Here is a 16,429-nt window from a genome sequence, read left to right as displayed (position 1 = left end):
AACTAAACTCAACTGAAATGAGAACATTTGCAACTCCTTAGGTTTTCTCATTGTACTGTTTTCCTTGGAGATACATTTTAATAGATGTGTTCTACTTTTAATAAACTATACAGACCTGCTTGGACATATGTTATAGAAAGTGGAAAAGTCCTAAAGCTTAAGACTTCATGGGGTGGGAAGATGCCCCTTTAAGGGGGTGGGTAAAGTACTTGCTGTACAACATGAAGATCCAAGTTTAGATCCCCCAAACAAATAGAAAAAACTGGGTGTGGTAGCTAGCACATGTCTATAACTCCAGCACTTGTGAGGGCAGAGGCAAGAGGAATCCTGGAGGCCCCTGGCCAGTCTGACTGATCAGTAAACTCTGATCTCAGGAAAAAACCTTGTCTCAAATGCTAAAATAGGGAAGAAGATATCTAACATCAACCTCTGGCCCTTTCATGCGCACACACACACACACACACACATGAATTTTCAGTATTGTTCACCAAATATAAAACTACCTATAAAAACCAGAGTTTGGTTAAAAGGTTTTTTTTCCCTGAGGCAGGGTTTCTTTATGTAGCCTTGAGTATCCTGGAACTCTCTTTCTGTAGACTAGGCTGGCATCAAACTCATAGACATTCACCTGCCTCTGCCTCTGCCTCTGCCTCTGCCTCTGCCTCTCTGCCTCTCTGCCTCTCTGCCTCTCTCTGCCTCTCTCTGCCTCTCTCTCTGCCTCTCTCTGCCTCTCTCTGCCTCTCTCTCTGCCTCTCTCTCTGCCTCTCTGCCTCTCTGCCTCTCTGCCTCTCTGCCTCTCTGCCCCTCTGCCCCTCTGCCTCTGCCTCTGCCTCTGCCTCTGCCTCTGCCTCTGCCTCTGCCTCTGCCTCTGCCTCTGCCTCTGCCTCTGCCTCTGCCGTTGCCTCTGCCTCTGCCTCTGCCTCTGCCTCTGCCGTTGCCTCTGCCTCTGCCTCTGCCTCTGCCTCTGCCTCTGCCTCTGCCTCTGCCTCTGCCTCCGGAGTGCTGGGATTGGAGGCATGCACCACGACTGCTTAGCTAAAGGTAACATTTTAATGCCGAGTCACCACTTTCCCCTAAAACCCCACACACAAATACACGTTAAGAAATGATACTCAAAGTTTAATGACTTGATCTTTAGAAATGCTAACATGTGAAGAAATGAGCTAAGTAGGAACATGGACAGTTTGTAACTAAATGTCTACTAACTCTTTAAAAGAGAAAGTTTGGGGTTGGAGTGTGGCTTAGTGAGTACAAATATGACATGGTGGTGCACTTGGGGCAGAGAGGATGGGCAGATGCATCAAGCTGAAATGGCAAGTTTTAGAGTCACTGAGGACCCTGTCTCAAAGGGAAAAAATAGACTGATACAATCAATCAAGTCAACCTATGACCACATCACCCATTTATGTTTATAAATGAACAGAAATGCACACACAGAAACATACACTGTACACATGCAAAGAGGAATCTGGCTAAATTGGGTAATATAAAGCAACACACGGTCATTCACAGGGGCAGCCTTGGACGGTAAGACAGCACTTGCAAGCTTTACCTTGTCCATAGACCATTTATCATGGGAATGCTCCGCATACTTGTTAATGAAGTATTCCAGCTTCTCGGGAATTGTAATGCTACAAGGAAAGTAAAGGAAAAGAGTTTGGTGTTTTTACAGAATTTACAGGCAATTGCATTCGTATTTACTCACAGATGAATAATTCTCAGATTCCATTCACTCATAACTGTTTTTTTTAAAAAAACTATTGTAACAGATGACTGCTTCTACACATTTCCAAACGATGTAAGTCAAGCAGATCAGGTTCTACCCATGTCAACCTGAGACGTTGCTTATTGTGTTAATATAAAAGATAAAGGTATAAGATACATGTTAGTTAAAATTTATTCAAAGATGAAGACATTGGATTATATAAGAACAGGAAACCAAATGTAAAACAGACTTACTCGGTAAGTCTGAAAACATGCTTTTCTTTTATACTTTTCCTTTGGAGCGATTCTGTCTTTTTAAACTGTGTTTGTTCAACTGTGAATGAACAGTGCCGCTGATTTTTGATCTGTTGCATTTCTAAGTTAATTTCATATAATTAGTTATATATTAAGACATGATAGTAGTCCTCCATATGGAAAACATTATAAAGTTACTAATTTGTGCTACAGGGTAAAGTTACTGACAGATGTATGCTTTATTATTTGACAATATTTATTCTTGATTCCCTTATTTCAATGAATATTTATTCCATTCATGTCCAGCATGTGAAATTGTTGAATGGGTCTGCTCATAAATGTTACGACTTGTGAATATCAAATGTATCTATGGAGAGAGAATTAAATACACATTCCACTCCGTAATAAATATAACTTACTAGAACAGTTAACTTCAAGAATTAAGTTCTAAATAAAATCCCACATAATGAGATGATTTTTTTATTTTTGCCAACAAAATTATCAGTTAGTAACTCAAGAAGCAATATTTAAAAAAAAATCATACTCAGGTAGAAATTACTCAAACCACCATGTAAACCTAAAATGAAGAATTTCCCTAGGAAACAAGATTGAATAAATTAGCATGCACTTGTTAGTTGATTGGATTCCATTAATCAACAACCAAAGCATGATGTTGCTCTTCTGAGAACCCTGGATTATTCTGTATGTGAACAGACCAGAGACTTACCAATGCAAACTGTAAGCCTGTGATGTTTTGGTGACTTACTTTGAAAGAAATACAAAGGACCAAGCACATAATCCAAACACTCAGGAGTGGACTCTTTTCTCATGGGACTGTCTTGTCATAGCAAGCAAGTATACTTTAAAGACATTCTTAGATTAGTGACACATCACTTGGATTGATATTCTGATTGGTTTGTGTTGCTAAATTAGCTGGGTGCTGCTCTGAAGCCTCAAGGTTCTGTCTCAGTCTGATTCAGAAGGGCTGGTTAATAACCGGCACGTGACTATCTTGCTAAGTAGTCTTGCCAAGTTACCGTGAACCATAAAACTACAGAGAAGAGGCAGTTTTCCTTGCAAATTCGGAGTTGTGGTCCTACTTGAACTTCAAATACATGAAGCACCCGTGTAGCTCACTTGTACAACTTAGGAAAGCAAATGCATGTATGAAGTTTGGAAGAGATCATATATTTGATGTTTACTTAAGGCTTTCGATTCTGTCCACATCTGACTATATGCTTAGTTCTTAGCACCAACTTGATATTCCTTTCATCTCTTTGTGGTGTGTGATATTGTCAATGGAGATTGGTCCTGTCCAACTTGCTGTGATGGGTGAAATGATCTTGTCACTCTCAGGAACAGGAACAGTTTGGAACTAACCTCAGTTAAAGAAGCAAGGCAGGGATGGACTGTGACTACCGATACACATTTCAGTTAAATTTGCAACTAAATTGAAAAAATGCTCATGTCCTTTGTTGGGTCTCCTCCTTCTGGATATTATAATGTGGCTATCCACTGAGATGTCTTCTCACAGAGTACCCTAGAAGGCACACATCTATTTCCGATATTGGTATAGTCACCATTATTTTTACTGCCATCTGATAAATTCAAGGGACTCCTACTCAAAGAGGGCATGTACCAGAGAAAGTTCACTTCAGTACCTTATTCAATTTCAGACTTCACACATCATTTACAATAAAAATCTGCTGCAAGAGAAAGAGTCCATACTTTGAGGTATCAACAGGTTGTGGGTTAAAGTTCCCTTCAGAGTCCATGGATGACTGTTTTTCCATCATACTGACATAGTTTGACTCCATGTAGTCTGGAGGTAAAGCTCCCGCAACTGCACTCAGGCAAGGCAGGGCCAGTTTGAAAAGTTCTTGTTCGTATTTCTGGGAAGAGAAGAGAAACAATAGAAAACTATTGTCTATGTAAGTCCTATTGTTGCTTGTTGATAAATAACACCATAGGCTCGTGCGTTTAAAACTTCATTCCTGATTGGGGACACTATTTTTGGAAAGTCATAAAACCTTTAAAAGGTAGAACCTTGGTGGAAGGTCGTGTGTGTGTGTGTGTGTGTGTGTGTGTGTGTGTGTGTGTGTCCCCCTATCTCCCCATCTCTTGTCTACCTCCCTTTCACTAATTTCCTGACTACTCTGCAGGTCTCACTCTGGCTGCTACACCTTCTCTGCTCGGACTAAATGGCTTCTGGAACTATAAAATGAAACAAAGCTTTTCTTCCTCTAACTTCTTTTATGTCAGGGTATTCTATCACTAACATCAACCAACCACATGCCTGACTTCCTACATTTCTCTACTACTTTAATCTCAGAAACAGTGTTAAGATCACAAAGAATATGTAACAATATTGATTACTAAATATTGATGGATAAAGTATTCTCAACATGCACTATTAAGAAAGGAGGAAAACAAACGTAGGTAACTTTCCACTTTGTTTTGCTTTGTTGAAACAGGATCACATCCTAGAACTGAGACCCAACTGGAGCTCATGTTGTCCTCGAATCTGAAATCCTCCTGCCTCAGCATCCTCAATGTTGAGAATATAGGTATTCACCATCAAACCTGACCCTATTCAGGGCATGATTAGTAAACACATTAACCCACCATCTTACAGAAAACCTGAGACTTTTTGTTGCTTCATCAATACAAACAAATCCCCCCCCCCCAGATCTTCAATTACCTTTTGAGACAAAGCATCAAAAATGCCCCAAAATAATTTTCTTGATAAATGAAGTTCTTCTTCCGAGGCAGCACCAAAGTTGCTCCACCCTCCAGGTAGGCAGTAATATTTCCAGCATCTTTCATAATGATTGGTCAGCAGCTGCATGGGAAAGTGGTCATACAGCTGTCAAGCTAAAACATCTTTTTAATGTTTTCATTCCTCTTCCGTGGCATTCTGCATGCTATGGTATAAGGTTCATGGCAGAGAAACTCTCAGCCCCATGTGAATATTTGGAGAACAAAATTACCTGAATTCTATGTTTCTTTCAAATCAGGCACTGATTACAATACAATGTGAGGACCAAATGTTCAACTTTGAAGATGTAGCTTGAGGCAGGCTAGAGAGAGGGCTCAGTAGGTAAGAGCATTTTCAGCTCTTGTAAGAAACTCACGTTTGGTTCCCAGCACCTACATCAGGGAGCTCACAAACATGTATAATTCTACTTCCAGGTGATCTATTGCCCTCTTCTGGCCTCGATTCTTACTGTACTTACATGTACACACCCACCCACATAGACATATAATTAAGGTATCTTGAACAGTATTCTTTTTGAAGTTATTTAGATGTTAATATCCCCCAGAGTTCTGTGTCCTTTAATTTCATTTACTTGCAATTATGTGAACTGTTCTCTCCTGGACTTCCTACAAAATTATCTCTTAGAATCCAGACATACTGAATGGGAACCTTGCTTCTGTGGGTATTTGTGTTTCCTCTGATTTACCTATCTATTATGATGATGTCAGACCTTCAATTCTATGAGTAAACTCTGAAAATGACTCTACATTGGTTTGGTACCTACAGGTGCAGTCTTTGGTCATATTATGAACAGATCTTTCAGTTATTTAGTAGCATTTGTTTATGATCTATATCTGCCGAGTTTATAGAGTTAGAGAATTTATGATCCTGCATTGCTTATTTATAGGTCTCTCTCTCTCTCTCTCTCTCTCTCTCTCTCTCTCTCTCTCTCACACACACACACACACACACACACACACACACACACACACACACACACACACACAATTAGTAATGAGAAGTCAGCCCAAGAACACAGGGACCAGGTGGTGCCAATGCTTTCTTTTTTTTTTTTTTTTTTTTTTTGGTTCTTTTTTTCAGAGCTGGGGACCGAGTGCCAATGCTTTCTCATGCTCACCTTTAGAGGCATCTTTGCGTGCTCGTTCAGCAGTGGGACATCAAACACCAGCCTTCGGAGTAGGTGCTGCATCATAGAAGGTCGCAGTTGGCTGTTGGAACAAGGCAAACCTCAAGACTCACACATTCACATATCGGACAATAAATTTAATTTTGGATATATAAATGACTCAAGATTTTCATGTTAATCTCAAAGGACCATGCCACGGAGAAAATTGGCTCAAATGGTCACCCACTTACCCACATATAGAGAGCAGGCACACTTCTATGGAGTCCCGCTGAGCTTTGGTGAGGGAACATCCCTTAGAGAGTCTATATACAGTGTGTAGCAGAGAGTCAATGAGGGAAGCATGGTGCTCTGTTCCAGCAAACAGGGGAGCACATCTCGTTAACAAAGGCAGGACAGCTGTGCAGAGGTACCGATTGAGGGCCAAGGCCATGTCTGTAGCACTTAGTGCAGCCTAGAGAGGAACAAGAGGACACAGCCTTACGTGATCAGCAGAAAACTCAATGCATTGCTTGCCAATCTCTCTGTCTGGAAACAACAACAGCATGGACATCTGGAAATGCAGTCCTGAGTTGCTCTTCACCACTTAAAATCATCAACAGTTGATTGAAGTAAACACAACATCATCTATCTTCTCAAAGGCTTTGGAAATCCAAGATCAAGATACCCTGCTAATATCAAGATCATCTCTGCCAATATCTGTGATGGTAACTCTGAAGTTAGTAAAGAGGTCTATCCAACCTCAAGATACATAAAGGAGTTCTAGAGGGATATTGTGAGTTTGAGCTGTAGCGAGGCTAGCTCTGAAAAGACTCAGACTGCAGTGTGATGGGTGATAATGGCAGATGCCAGTGAGGACTTCCTTGTTGGCAGAAGAGATGGAAAAGAACGTGTTTGCATAACTGATCTCAGATCTGTACGTGCATTCTGAACTCAGCTGACGAATGTCATTCATACGTCTACTCAGGTCTACAAGTGTCAATCATCAGGAGTCCACAGTCTCACTATGTTGACAGTTCTACTTGATTCAGAATGTCAATGGAGATGGAACTTCCATTTTGTTTTTATGATTTTGCTGCCATGAATTTCTCTACTCAAGATCTAAGATCAAATGGGGCTCACTTAGTTGATAAGTGAATGAGTTAGGACGCTTTGGATGGAATCTGGTGTTCCATTTTATTCCCCCATGGTTCAGACCAGCCTGATGCCAGTAATAGCAGATCCTCCATGGGCCACCTAACATACAAGGCAGATGCTACCCAATGAGTATTTAAGAGAATGATAAGCCAGGGTGTCGCTGTAACTGACAAATTATAGTGACCATTCAACTGCCTTGATACTACTTTCACCAAACGGCAAAGGCATGTGGGCACATTTATTTATATAAATATTATTTATTTTTCATACATATCTATTCATGTGTATATGTCTGTAAGCACGTGTGTGTGGGTGGGTGAGGCAAGCAGTCACTGTCAGATGTCTTCTTTAATCTCTCTTTACCTTATTTTTTTAAGATAGGATTTCTGACTGAATTTAAAGCTTTCTGAATAATTAGACTAGCTAGCCAATAATTTCCAGGAATCATGCTGGCTCTACCATCCAGTACTTAGATTTTACACACACACACACACACACACACACACACACACACACACACACACACACACACACCAGGGTTTTTTACTTGGGTTTAAGGATAATCTAAGGTCTTCGTGTTTAAGTAACAAGGACTTTATCAAGTGAGCCATCTCTATATATCTAGGACAAATAAGATAATGAACAGACATCTAATAGATATCCCTATGACCTCCCAACTTAAGCAGAGATAGATGAACCTCTTGTTTCCCATTGCACCGTATCAGATTTCTTGCCAGCCCTCTGGGGCAGGTAGTTTTTACTAGTTAATGAATTTCCTTTAGATAAGGTCTCTTTGATTTTCTCTTTACTCACTGCTTGCCTGAAACCAACACAGGTGCGCAGTAAATACTGGTTTTAAATGAGTGCATGAGTGAGCCCATAGACGTAGACCTCAGAGTGAAGGGTACAAGTTCACTTCTCATACCATACCGTGTCTAGAGAGGCAGCAGCGCGAAGATCTGGCAGAAAGCCAACCTCAAGGAGATGGAGGAGGAAATCTTGCACCTCAATTCCATAGACCCTGTCAAGGAACAAAACCATGGCTGCCTTGTGATCTGGGCAAAACCCCGCGGACATGTCAGGCTCCACCACCTTCCCATCTACAAGAGAGAAGGGGACATGTTGGTGTCAATGGCCTGGCCATATGTGCGTTGACGGCATTTGGCTTTTTGCCAACCATGTCATGTTTTAAATAAACTATATTAATGAAATGTCTTCCTGTTTGACTCCCCTCACATAGTTGTGTGCATGGCGGTGAACTAGGGCAGTGCAGCTTGAACTCAAGGTCATTTAGATGCCATTTGGGCTTCTGTTCACTTCATATTTGTAAAGGAATAGTATCTGGCAGATGCCAAGAATGGGACAAGGCATCAAATAGACCTGCTAAACTGTGGCATGGATACCATGAAAAGTTAAATATAAGTATAGGCCAAGCCTGGTGGCACATGCTTTTAATCCCAGCACTCGGTAGGCAGAGACAGGTGAATGTCTATGAGTTAGAGGCCAGCCTGTTCTACAAGTGAGTTCCAGGACATCCAGGGATGTAACACAGAAAAACCATGTCTCAAAAAACCTAGGTATATAGATAGAAAGATAGATAGATCAATAGATAGATAGATAGATAGATAGATAGATAGATAGATAGATAGATAGATAGATAGATAGATAGATAGATAGATAGATAGGTAGGTAGGTAGGTAGGTAGGTAGGTAGGTAGGTAGGTAGGTAGATAGATAGATAGATAGATAGATAGATAGATAGATAGATAGATAGATAGATAGATAGGAGCACATTCTTCTCCTCTTGTCAAGGGCACATCCCTTTAAACTTATGTGATAATTAGGGTATCTTTCTATGGCTCAGGATGATTATAATTATGAATGAAATAGCATAATAGGGAATATAGTCACACAATAAGCATAAAGTGATAGACAAGTCAACACAATGAAACCAGCCTGGATTTCATATGAAACAGACTGCATTAACCACAACATATGAGAGTCATGCCATTTTCTCTCTCAATACCCAATGCTTGAAGCCCATGTAGGCCAATGCATCCCTTATAATAATTCTTTAAGTTCAGAGGTTGGAGAGCATTAGTATGAAGAATTATGGGACTGTGTGCCAACTTAAAATCATGGGGAGCCAACTGCTCCCTATTAGATCATAAGGTAATTATGTCAAACTGGTCCTGGTAGCAAACAATAGGAGTCAATGAATGGCATCACAGAGTTTTTCCACACAGATGTAATGTTGAAGGAAATAGAACCAGGGAAGGAGGACATGTGACCATCACCAGACCCAAATAGCTTTTCACTTGGAGCCAATGAACAAGTAATATTTAAAATTCAAAATTGATACTCATTGGTTCATGGTCATAGTATAAAGACATCTAATATTATCTCTGCTTTATATTGTAAGAAAATAGTTTGTAGTGTTTAACTCTGATGAGAATTAGAGATTTCTAGAAGACAGCTCAGACCCTGCATCTGTCTACACAGGCTACTTTAAGAACTTATTTCCTGCCTCCATGATGAAGCATCAGGTTTTAAAACAGAGGTTGTCTGATCCCTGGTATGAAACCAACCATGGGATCTTGACTAGTCTCAAAGACAGATAGGGAGGAGGCAGTCTGGAAATCTTGTGACTGTGCCTCCTCAGGGTCAGATGCCCCCTTCTCATTCTTCAGAATGAAGATTGGTTGCTCTCACTGTATCAAAACCTTATGTGCCAGGATATCTCCCCACATATGATGACCAACGAGGGGTCTGCATTCTCCAAGGGGCTTCATTATGATACCACTTGCTTTGTGGTTTTACTCCCTCTGGGAACTTTTCTGAAGTGCTGTGAGAAGAAACTCATGAAAGGGGGACTAGTCTAACATGACCAGGGAGATGATGGTAGTTACCTGACATCACAAATACACAATCTGCCTCATAAATATAATGTGATTTTATGTGTTCTACCATGGGTCCCAGGGATTGAATTTGGATGCTCTATGGGCATTGATTTTAATATAATCACAACTGCCTGAGGTTTAAAGCCTACTAATGTGCTACCACTTCTATTCTACTATCACCACCTCCTCAAACACACAGGACACAGTGCAGTAAGAACCTGCCCACTCCTATCAGGGAGCAAGCGCCTGACTGGATGGAGGTGGGAGAGAGGATGCTAAGCACTGATGAGATTTTCACAAAGTACTGTCCTCCCAGCTCTACGCAGTGCACAGGATGGATGCTGGTCTTACCTTTGGCTATTGTTGGCATCTGAAATGCAATGCTGATTACACCCACCAAGTCTCCCAATGGAATCAGGGATCGCAAAATAGACCTGATTCGGATGGCTTCTCCCTTTCCAGCATGAATCAACTAAACAGGAAGAGGAGAAAGCAAGCTGAGAAGTAGTCATGGACTCTATGTGTAGCTTTGTTAGAAAATTTAAACTGTGAGAATCCACATATAAGGCAATCGTCCGCCTTGCACATGCATAAAGCTAGCGCTCTCTCAGATACTGCCCTCTCCGGCATACAGGCAGCCAATCACAGCTTATAGTTCCCATAAACATGAAGAAACACTGGATTATATACACTTCAGTCTAGGCCACCTGTTTTCCAATAAGGTTTATACTTTCTTTATAACGTTTGGGGTACCAGAACAAACTGACAACCAGATAAGTCTGTGAATAATGGCACATAAAATTACATATACCTGCCAATAACTAGAGAAATAACACAATAAGACAGCCACCATCCTGAGCCATTGAAAAAAGAGAATATTAATTATGTGTTTAGCTTCTTTCTTGTCCAAGGAATTAACTTATATCCGCACATATTCCGTCCTGTTCTTGGAGGAGGGGGTCCGTTTACATGAATCCTGACACTCCATTTAAAACTCCTAGGTGAGGAAGTTTCCATGGAGCCAGTGGATCACAACAGTTAAGCATCTCGATAGGTTTCTTAAATAAGCCACCAATCTCTAGAGCCAGGACCAGTTACGTTCACCACAAGGCAGGAAAAGTGAGGGACATTAAAGGCCTAGTGGAGGGCTCAGCTAATGACTGTAAATATGGCAGAACTTCAGCAGGGGCAAGGTGGGCACAGTGAGCCCTCACTGGTCGGCTTTAGCCATTCCCAGAGCCTTAAGAGGGACATGACAATCACACCCAAAGTGTCTATGTATCATAATCTGTCTCTTAGCTCCTCTGATCTTTTCATTGAGACAGGCAAAGGTACGCTGTGTGAGCAACGTCCATGTTTCTGTCTGCAACCATGTCCAGCACACACACACACACATCTTCTATCATCCTTCTCAGTTACCAAAATGAAAAATCATGCGAGAAGCAGAGGATGAGTTTGAAAAAAAAATGATTCCAGGTTTTCTACTATTCTAACTGCTCTATTCTGTGGTTCTTCTCCAGTTTCAACAAAAGAGAACATCGCATAGGTTTATTTTACATAGGAGTTTAAAGGAAAGGCCTTTAAAGAACTGAAAACTAACATAGGTATCCAGGGCAGGGAAATGAACTACATTGCAAGCCATCCACTCTGGCTTCATGTTACTCCATCTCAAAAACCGACTTGAGGGTTAGTTCATTTTTTTTAACATTTCATACGTTCTTTTTTACTGGCTGGTTTTGTGTGTCAACTTGACACAAGCTGGAGTTATCACAAAGAAAGAAGCCTCCCTTTAGGAAATGCCTCTATGAGATCCAACTATAAGACATTTTCTCAATTAGTGATCAATGGTGTAAAGGACTATTGTGGGTGGTGCTGTACCTGGGCTGGTAGTCCTGGGTTCTATGAGAAAGCAAGCTGAGCAAGCCAGGGGAAGCAAGCCAGTAAGTAACATCCCTCCATGGCCTCTGCATCAGCTCCTGCTTCCAGGTTCCTACCTTGTGTGAGTTCCAGTCCTGACTTCCTTTGGTGATGAACAGCAATGTGGAAGTGTAAGCTAAATAAACCCTTTCCTCCCCAACATGCTTCTTGGTCATGATGCTTTATGCAGGAATACAAACCCTGACTAAGACATGCTTATAATGTGCCAATCATATCCACCCCTGATTCCATTCTGCAAACTCCCTCTGATCCCTCCAACACATCCCATTCACAGATACACATCTCCTTAAAGAATTAAGAACCCACCTAACCAAATTTGTGCTGTGCATGGGTGCAGGGCCATCCACAAAGACATGGGAAACCTACTTGGCAGTTCCCAAAGAATATCTCTTCTTCTCCTAATAGCCATTAACTGGCTGTGGTTCCACAGCTAAGAGTTCAGCTTCAGCAGCCTGGAAGCTGTTGTTGAGAACTATAGCTGGTCACAGTGCAGAGAGTAGGTGACTCTGGAGTCCCCAGCCCCAAACTGGACATTTGTAACACAAGCCTTATACTCAAGCCTTGGGGAATAGTGCAGAAGAGGGGGTAAAGGACTTCTATGAACCAGAAGACCAAGGGACTGCTGTGAAATCAGTGTGTCAGGACACAACAGAACTGCTACCATATAGTCTCTCAACAACTATGGCTGCCTTACAGTTTTGAAATCAATATTGCCCAGCTGTACTCGAGGAGAAATAAGCATTCTCTAAAAGGAATCAATGATTGGTGAAAACAGTGGATTTCCATGAGAGAAGAAGAGGAAACTGTGTAGGGAAAGCATATTCTCTTCTTCAAAGGCAAGGAGGGCACATGAGTTTTAAAGACATATGGGTGACTACATATTCTATTAACGACTAGTACTGACAATCTCATTACTAATTTTTACAGCCAATGGGACATTTCCAACTAAACAAACATTTGTTCAGCAGTTAGGCCGCAGCAATTATTTTTAATGGAGCATGAATATTACTTGTTCGGGATGCTGCTGCGAGCCCTGCCACCACGATGTTTGACACTGATGACTGCATCGAGATTGCTGCCCTCAAGCCTCCAAACAGACTCACATGCATTTCAGGAGCACAGCGACCAAGCAGGTCAATCAAAGCTGCGTAGAAGGTCATGATTGCGTTCCCCATGTGGATGGTGTCGTCTTCCTCCTCTTCCGCATCACTTTCGGGGGAATCGGTCCCCCAAAAAAGGAGACAGTAAATGAAGTTGCAGTGATAGCCTTCTCAGAATACATTCATGCTTCTCAGAAATGCCAGGGATAAGTTTTTCAAAGGAAATAACAAGGCATTAAGGATCAGAATTGGGACTCTATTTACTGGGAGCACATTGCAAGGGCATGTTAAAATTCCTGCCTCGGGATAAGCAGGGGGACAATAGGCAGAGTGTCGCTCATCTGATGGATTCTTTTCAGTCTGAACGATGTAATGTTCTTTTTAGTTCATGAGTATTTGCATTTGTGTGTGTGTGTGTGTGTGTGTGTGTGTGTGTGTGTGCACAAACAGAAGGTGTCAGATCCCTGAAACATGAACTGCGTGCAGTTGTGAGCTGCTTGATGTGAGTACTGAGAACCAAACACAAGAGGGCTCTAGAAGAATAGCTCTTAACCACCAAACCATCTCAGCAGCTCCTTGCTTTCTGTATGTTTCTTTGTTTTCTTGTTTGGTTGGTTTTGTTTTTCTCTGTTAATTTTGAGCTGGTGTACAAAATGACTTTCTGTTGTGATAGTTTCATATTTGCAATATTGTCCTTTTCTCATAGTCATCCTCCCATCGCTGCCTCCTTCCGAATAGTCCCTTAATGCTTTTAGACAACATCTAAAGAAATACATATACATATACAACATGTATACACATATGTGGCATACATATATATATGTGCATTGCACTCATTTCTAATGACAGACCGCATAGTAACAAAAGATGTTGGAAAGACTATTGTCAAGTAAGTTTATGAGTGCTTTTCCAAGTAGCACTCAAGTAGAGAAAGGCTAACCAAAGACATCATGGATGATAACATATGTCAGACCCCATGTATATTGCTTGGCTGAGAGTAACATTTATAAGTGTTACTTCATGTATTCACCTATGATACCAATAACCTTACCCTCACTCCATTAATCACAGACAATCTAGTTGTTTCTTTCTCTACCTCCTCAAGGTTCTCTTTCTGAAAACACTCATTATCTGGCTGATAGAATGCAAATGTAGACAGCCCTAGGGGCCCACATCCTTCCATCTTGAAGGAGGCATCCTCAACTGGACTCAAGAGTCGGCAGAGTGGGGCTGGAGAGATGGCTCAATGGTTAAGAGCGCTGACTGTTCTTTCAGAGGTCCTTAGTTCATTTCTCAGCAACCACATGATGGCTCACAACCATCTGTAATAGGATCTGATGCCCTCTTCCAGTGTGTCTGAAGACATCTACAGTGTATTCATATACATTAAACAAATAAATCCTTTTTTAAAACAAAAGGAGAGTGAGTCTACAGAGTGAAGTGAGTTGCCTTGTAGGTACACGCAGAAGGTCTTACGCCTTTGTGTGTACACAGGCTAGCATTATCATGTTTTCTGAGCTCCCAGTATGTATTTCTCTTGGTAAACACAGCTAAGAACTGCATTAACCATCTATGACTAAGTGGTAAACATTTAAGGTCTGTGCTTCCTCTACCTGTGGAAGAAATAGGGTTCCCTTATTGCAAGTCTGTTCCCTTTGAGCTCTATGTTTTGTCTTCACAATTGCACTAATGGTGTAGGTGCATGACCCCCTCAGAGATTTACCTCAACAGATTAAAAACATGTCCATCTGCATTACCTTTCAGACCTACTAGACTAGCATCAGTGTCTTCTGACACACATCTCTCCCCAGTACATTAACCAAGCATTCTGCTCCTCTGAATTGCATCTGTTTTCCTTGCTATTACTATCATACTTGGAAAATGAGTTCCCCATTTCCTTACTAAATGTCTCTTTATCTAATAATATTGTAAGTGCTACAGAAACTCATATTGGGAGGCTGGATGAATGGTTCCAGGGGAAAGAGAGCTTACATCACAAGCATAAAGACCTCAGTTCAAATCACCAGGACCCACATAAAAATTCAGGCATGGTCATGCATGCTTCTCACCACAGGGTTGGGGGAGGAGCCAATTCAGTAAGGTTTCCTAGGGCTTGTGAGCTGCCAGTCTAGTTCCTAATTCAGTGAGTGGCTCTGTCTCAGAGAATGAGGTTAAAAAGTAACAGAGTAAGACAACCAATAGCTCCCTCTGGCCCCTGTACACACACACACACACACACAACACACACACACACACACACACACACACTCACCTCCAATCATCTATACTGTACAGATATGGCCAAGCTATGATCTATAAGTGTTGACACTTTGTAGAGGTCTACATTATACCCCAATGTCAAGGATACCCGGTTCTGAACTGTGTTCTTTAGTTAACCCGAAAATACCTACTAGATGCATGTCCTACATCCACACAATGTCTCCAGCTTATTTCCTGATTCATTCAGTCTATCCCAACAGCCAACTCCCCACTCCTCTAAGAAATTCATTTTTCAAGATGGGCACTCTTCAGTGACACACAGTGAAACAGTAAGTAACAAAATGTCATCTATACATTGTCAACCTTAATGGGGTGATCTCATTTGCTGAGGGTTTGCAAGTAGACCTACAGGGTTTTGCTGGATCCACTGGTTGGAGAGGGGCCATCTCTAGAAGGATCCTCAGCTATTTTTATGGCTTCTTCCATGGCTGCAAGGAGACCATTACCACCTTCTCCTCTCAAGGCAGGGCCAAAGCACTCCGGTCTCCGGATGAGCAACCTCACCACAACATTTGCATTCTCTTCCACACTCTCCCCTGAAGTCAAAAGAGGAATATGAACAAAATATAGGCTTTCTGGGGACCATATGTCATAAACATTTCTCATTTAAAGAAACAGATATACCTTAGAAATATATTATAATAGTAAATTCCACTTTCAAATTACATTAACTTATTGGGGGAGTGGAGTGGTTAGGTCACATGACACACGAAAGCTTGAAAACAAACAACTTACAGGAATTATTTCTCTTTTCTACCATATGGGTTTCAGGGATAGAACTCACATAGCCAGGCTTTGTGGTAAGCACTTTACCCACTGAGCCATCTCGCTGGCCCATAAATTTAATACTTAGCCCACATCACAATGTCTATGTATTGTTATGCTCTACATGCCAGATGGTCCTCAGAGACTTGCATGTCTGGATACCGGTACCCAACAGACACTGCTGTCTTAGGAGACTGTGAAAGATGACTGGGACTTGGGCCCTAGCTGGCTATTAAGGCTGTCAGTGAGGGCCATGAAATTCTACCTTGAGCTCTATCTTAGCTTTCATTCTTCCTGGTTGGTTCCACCCATGAAGCTGCAAGGCAAGCTCCTACCAACCATGGACAAAGCCATTGAAGCCACCTTTCCTGAAGTGATGGGCTGATTAAGTTCCTCCCTCAGGGAGCCACTGTCAGGGATTCTGACACAGCAGTGATGAAAGGGACAGA

General features: G+C 41.6%; 1 protein-coding gene across 4 annotated transcripts in view; it reads right to left on the bottom strand.

Moving 5' to 3' along the window:
* Ryr2 (ryanodine receptor 2) overlaps positions 1 to 16,429 on the bottom strand; it is a 593,362-nt gene that overhangs the window by 153,654 nt on the left and 423,279 nt on the right. For all 4 annotated transcript variants that reach the window (XM_087591546.1, NM_032078.3, NM_001191043.3 and 1 more), the window contains 9 exon segments: positions 15,565 to 15,751; positions 12,939 to 13,044; positions 10,249 to 10,369; positions 7,929 to 8,098; positions 6,095 to 6,315; positions 5,856 to 5,946; positions 4,661 to 4,801; positions 3,688 to 3,851; positions 1,553 to 1,631 (listed from right to left, as the gene is read on the bottom strand). In XM_087591546.1, coding sequence (XP_087447672.1) covers positions 1,553 to 1,631; positions 3,688 to 3,851; positions 4,661 to 4,801; positions 5,856 to 5,946; positions 6,095 to 6,315; positions 7,929 to 8,098; positions 10,249 to 10,369; positions 12,939 to 13,044; positions 15,565 to 15,751 — 1,280 coding nt within the window.

The sequence above is a fragment of the Rattus norvegicus genome, chromosome 17 (genome assembly GCF_021556685.1).
Source record: "Rattus norvegicus strain SHRSP/BbbUtx chromosome 17, alternate assembly SHRSP_T2T, whole genome shotgun sequence".
NCBI lineage: Eukaryota > Metazoa > Chordata > Mammalia > Rodentia > Muridae > Rattus > Rattus norvegicus.
Note: the sequence above shows the minus strand (reverse complement) of the source record. Positions and strands in the feature narration are given on the sequence as shown.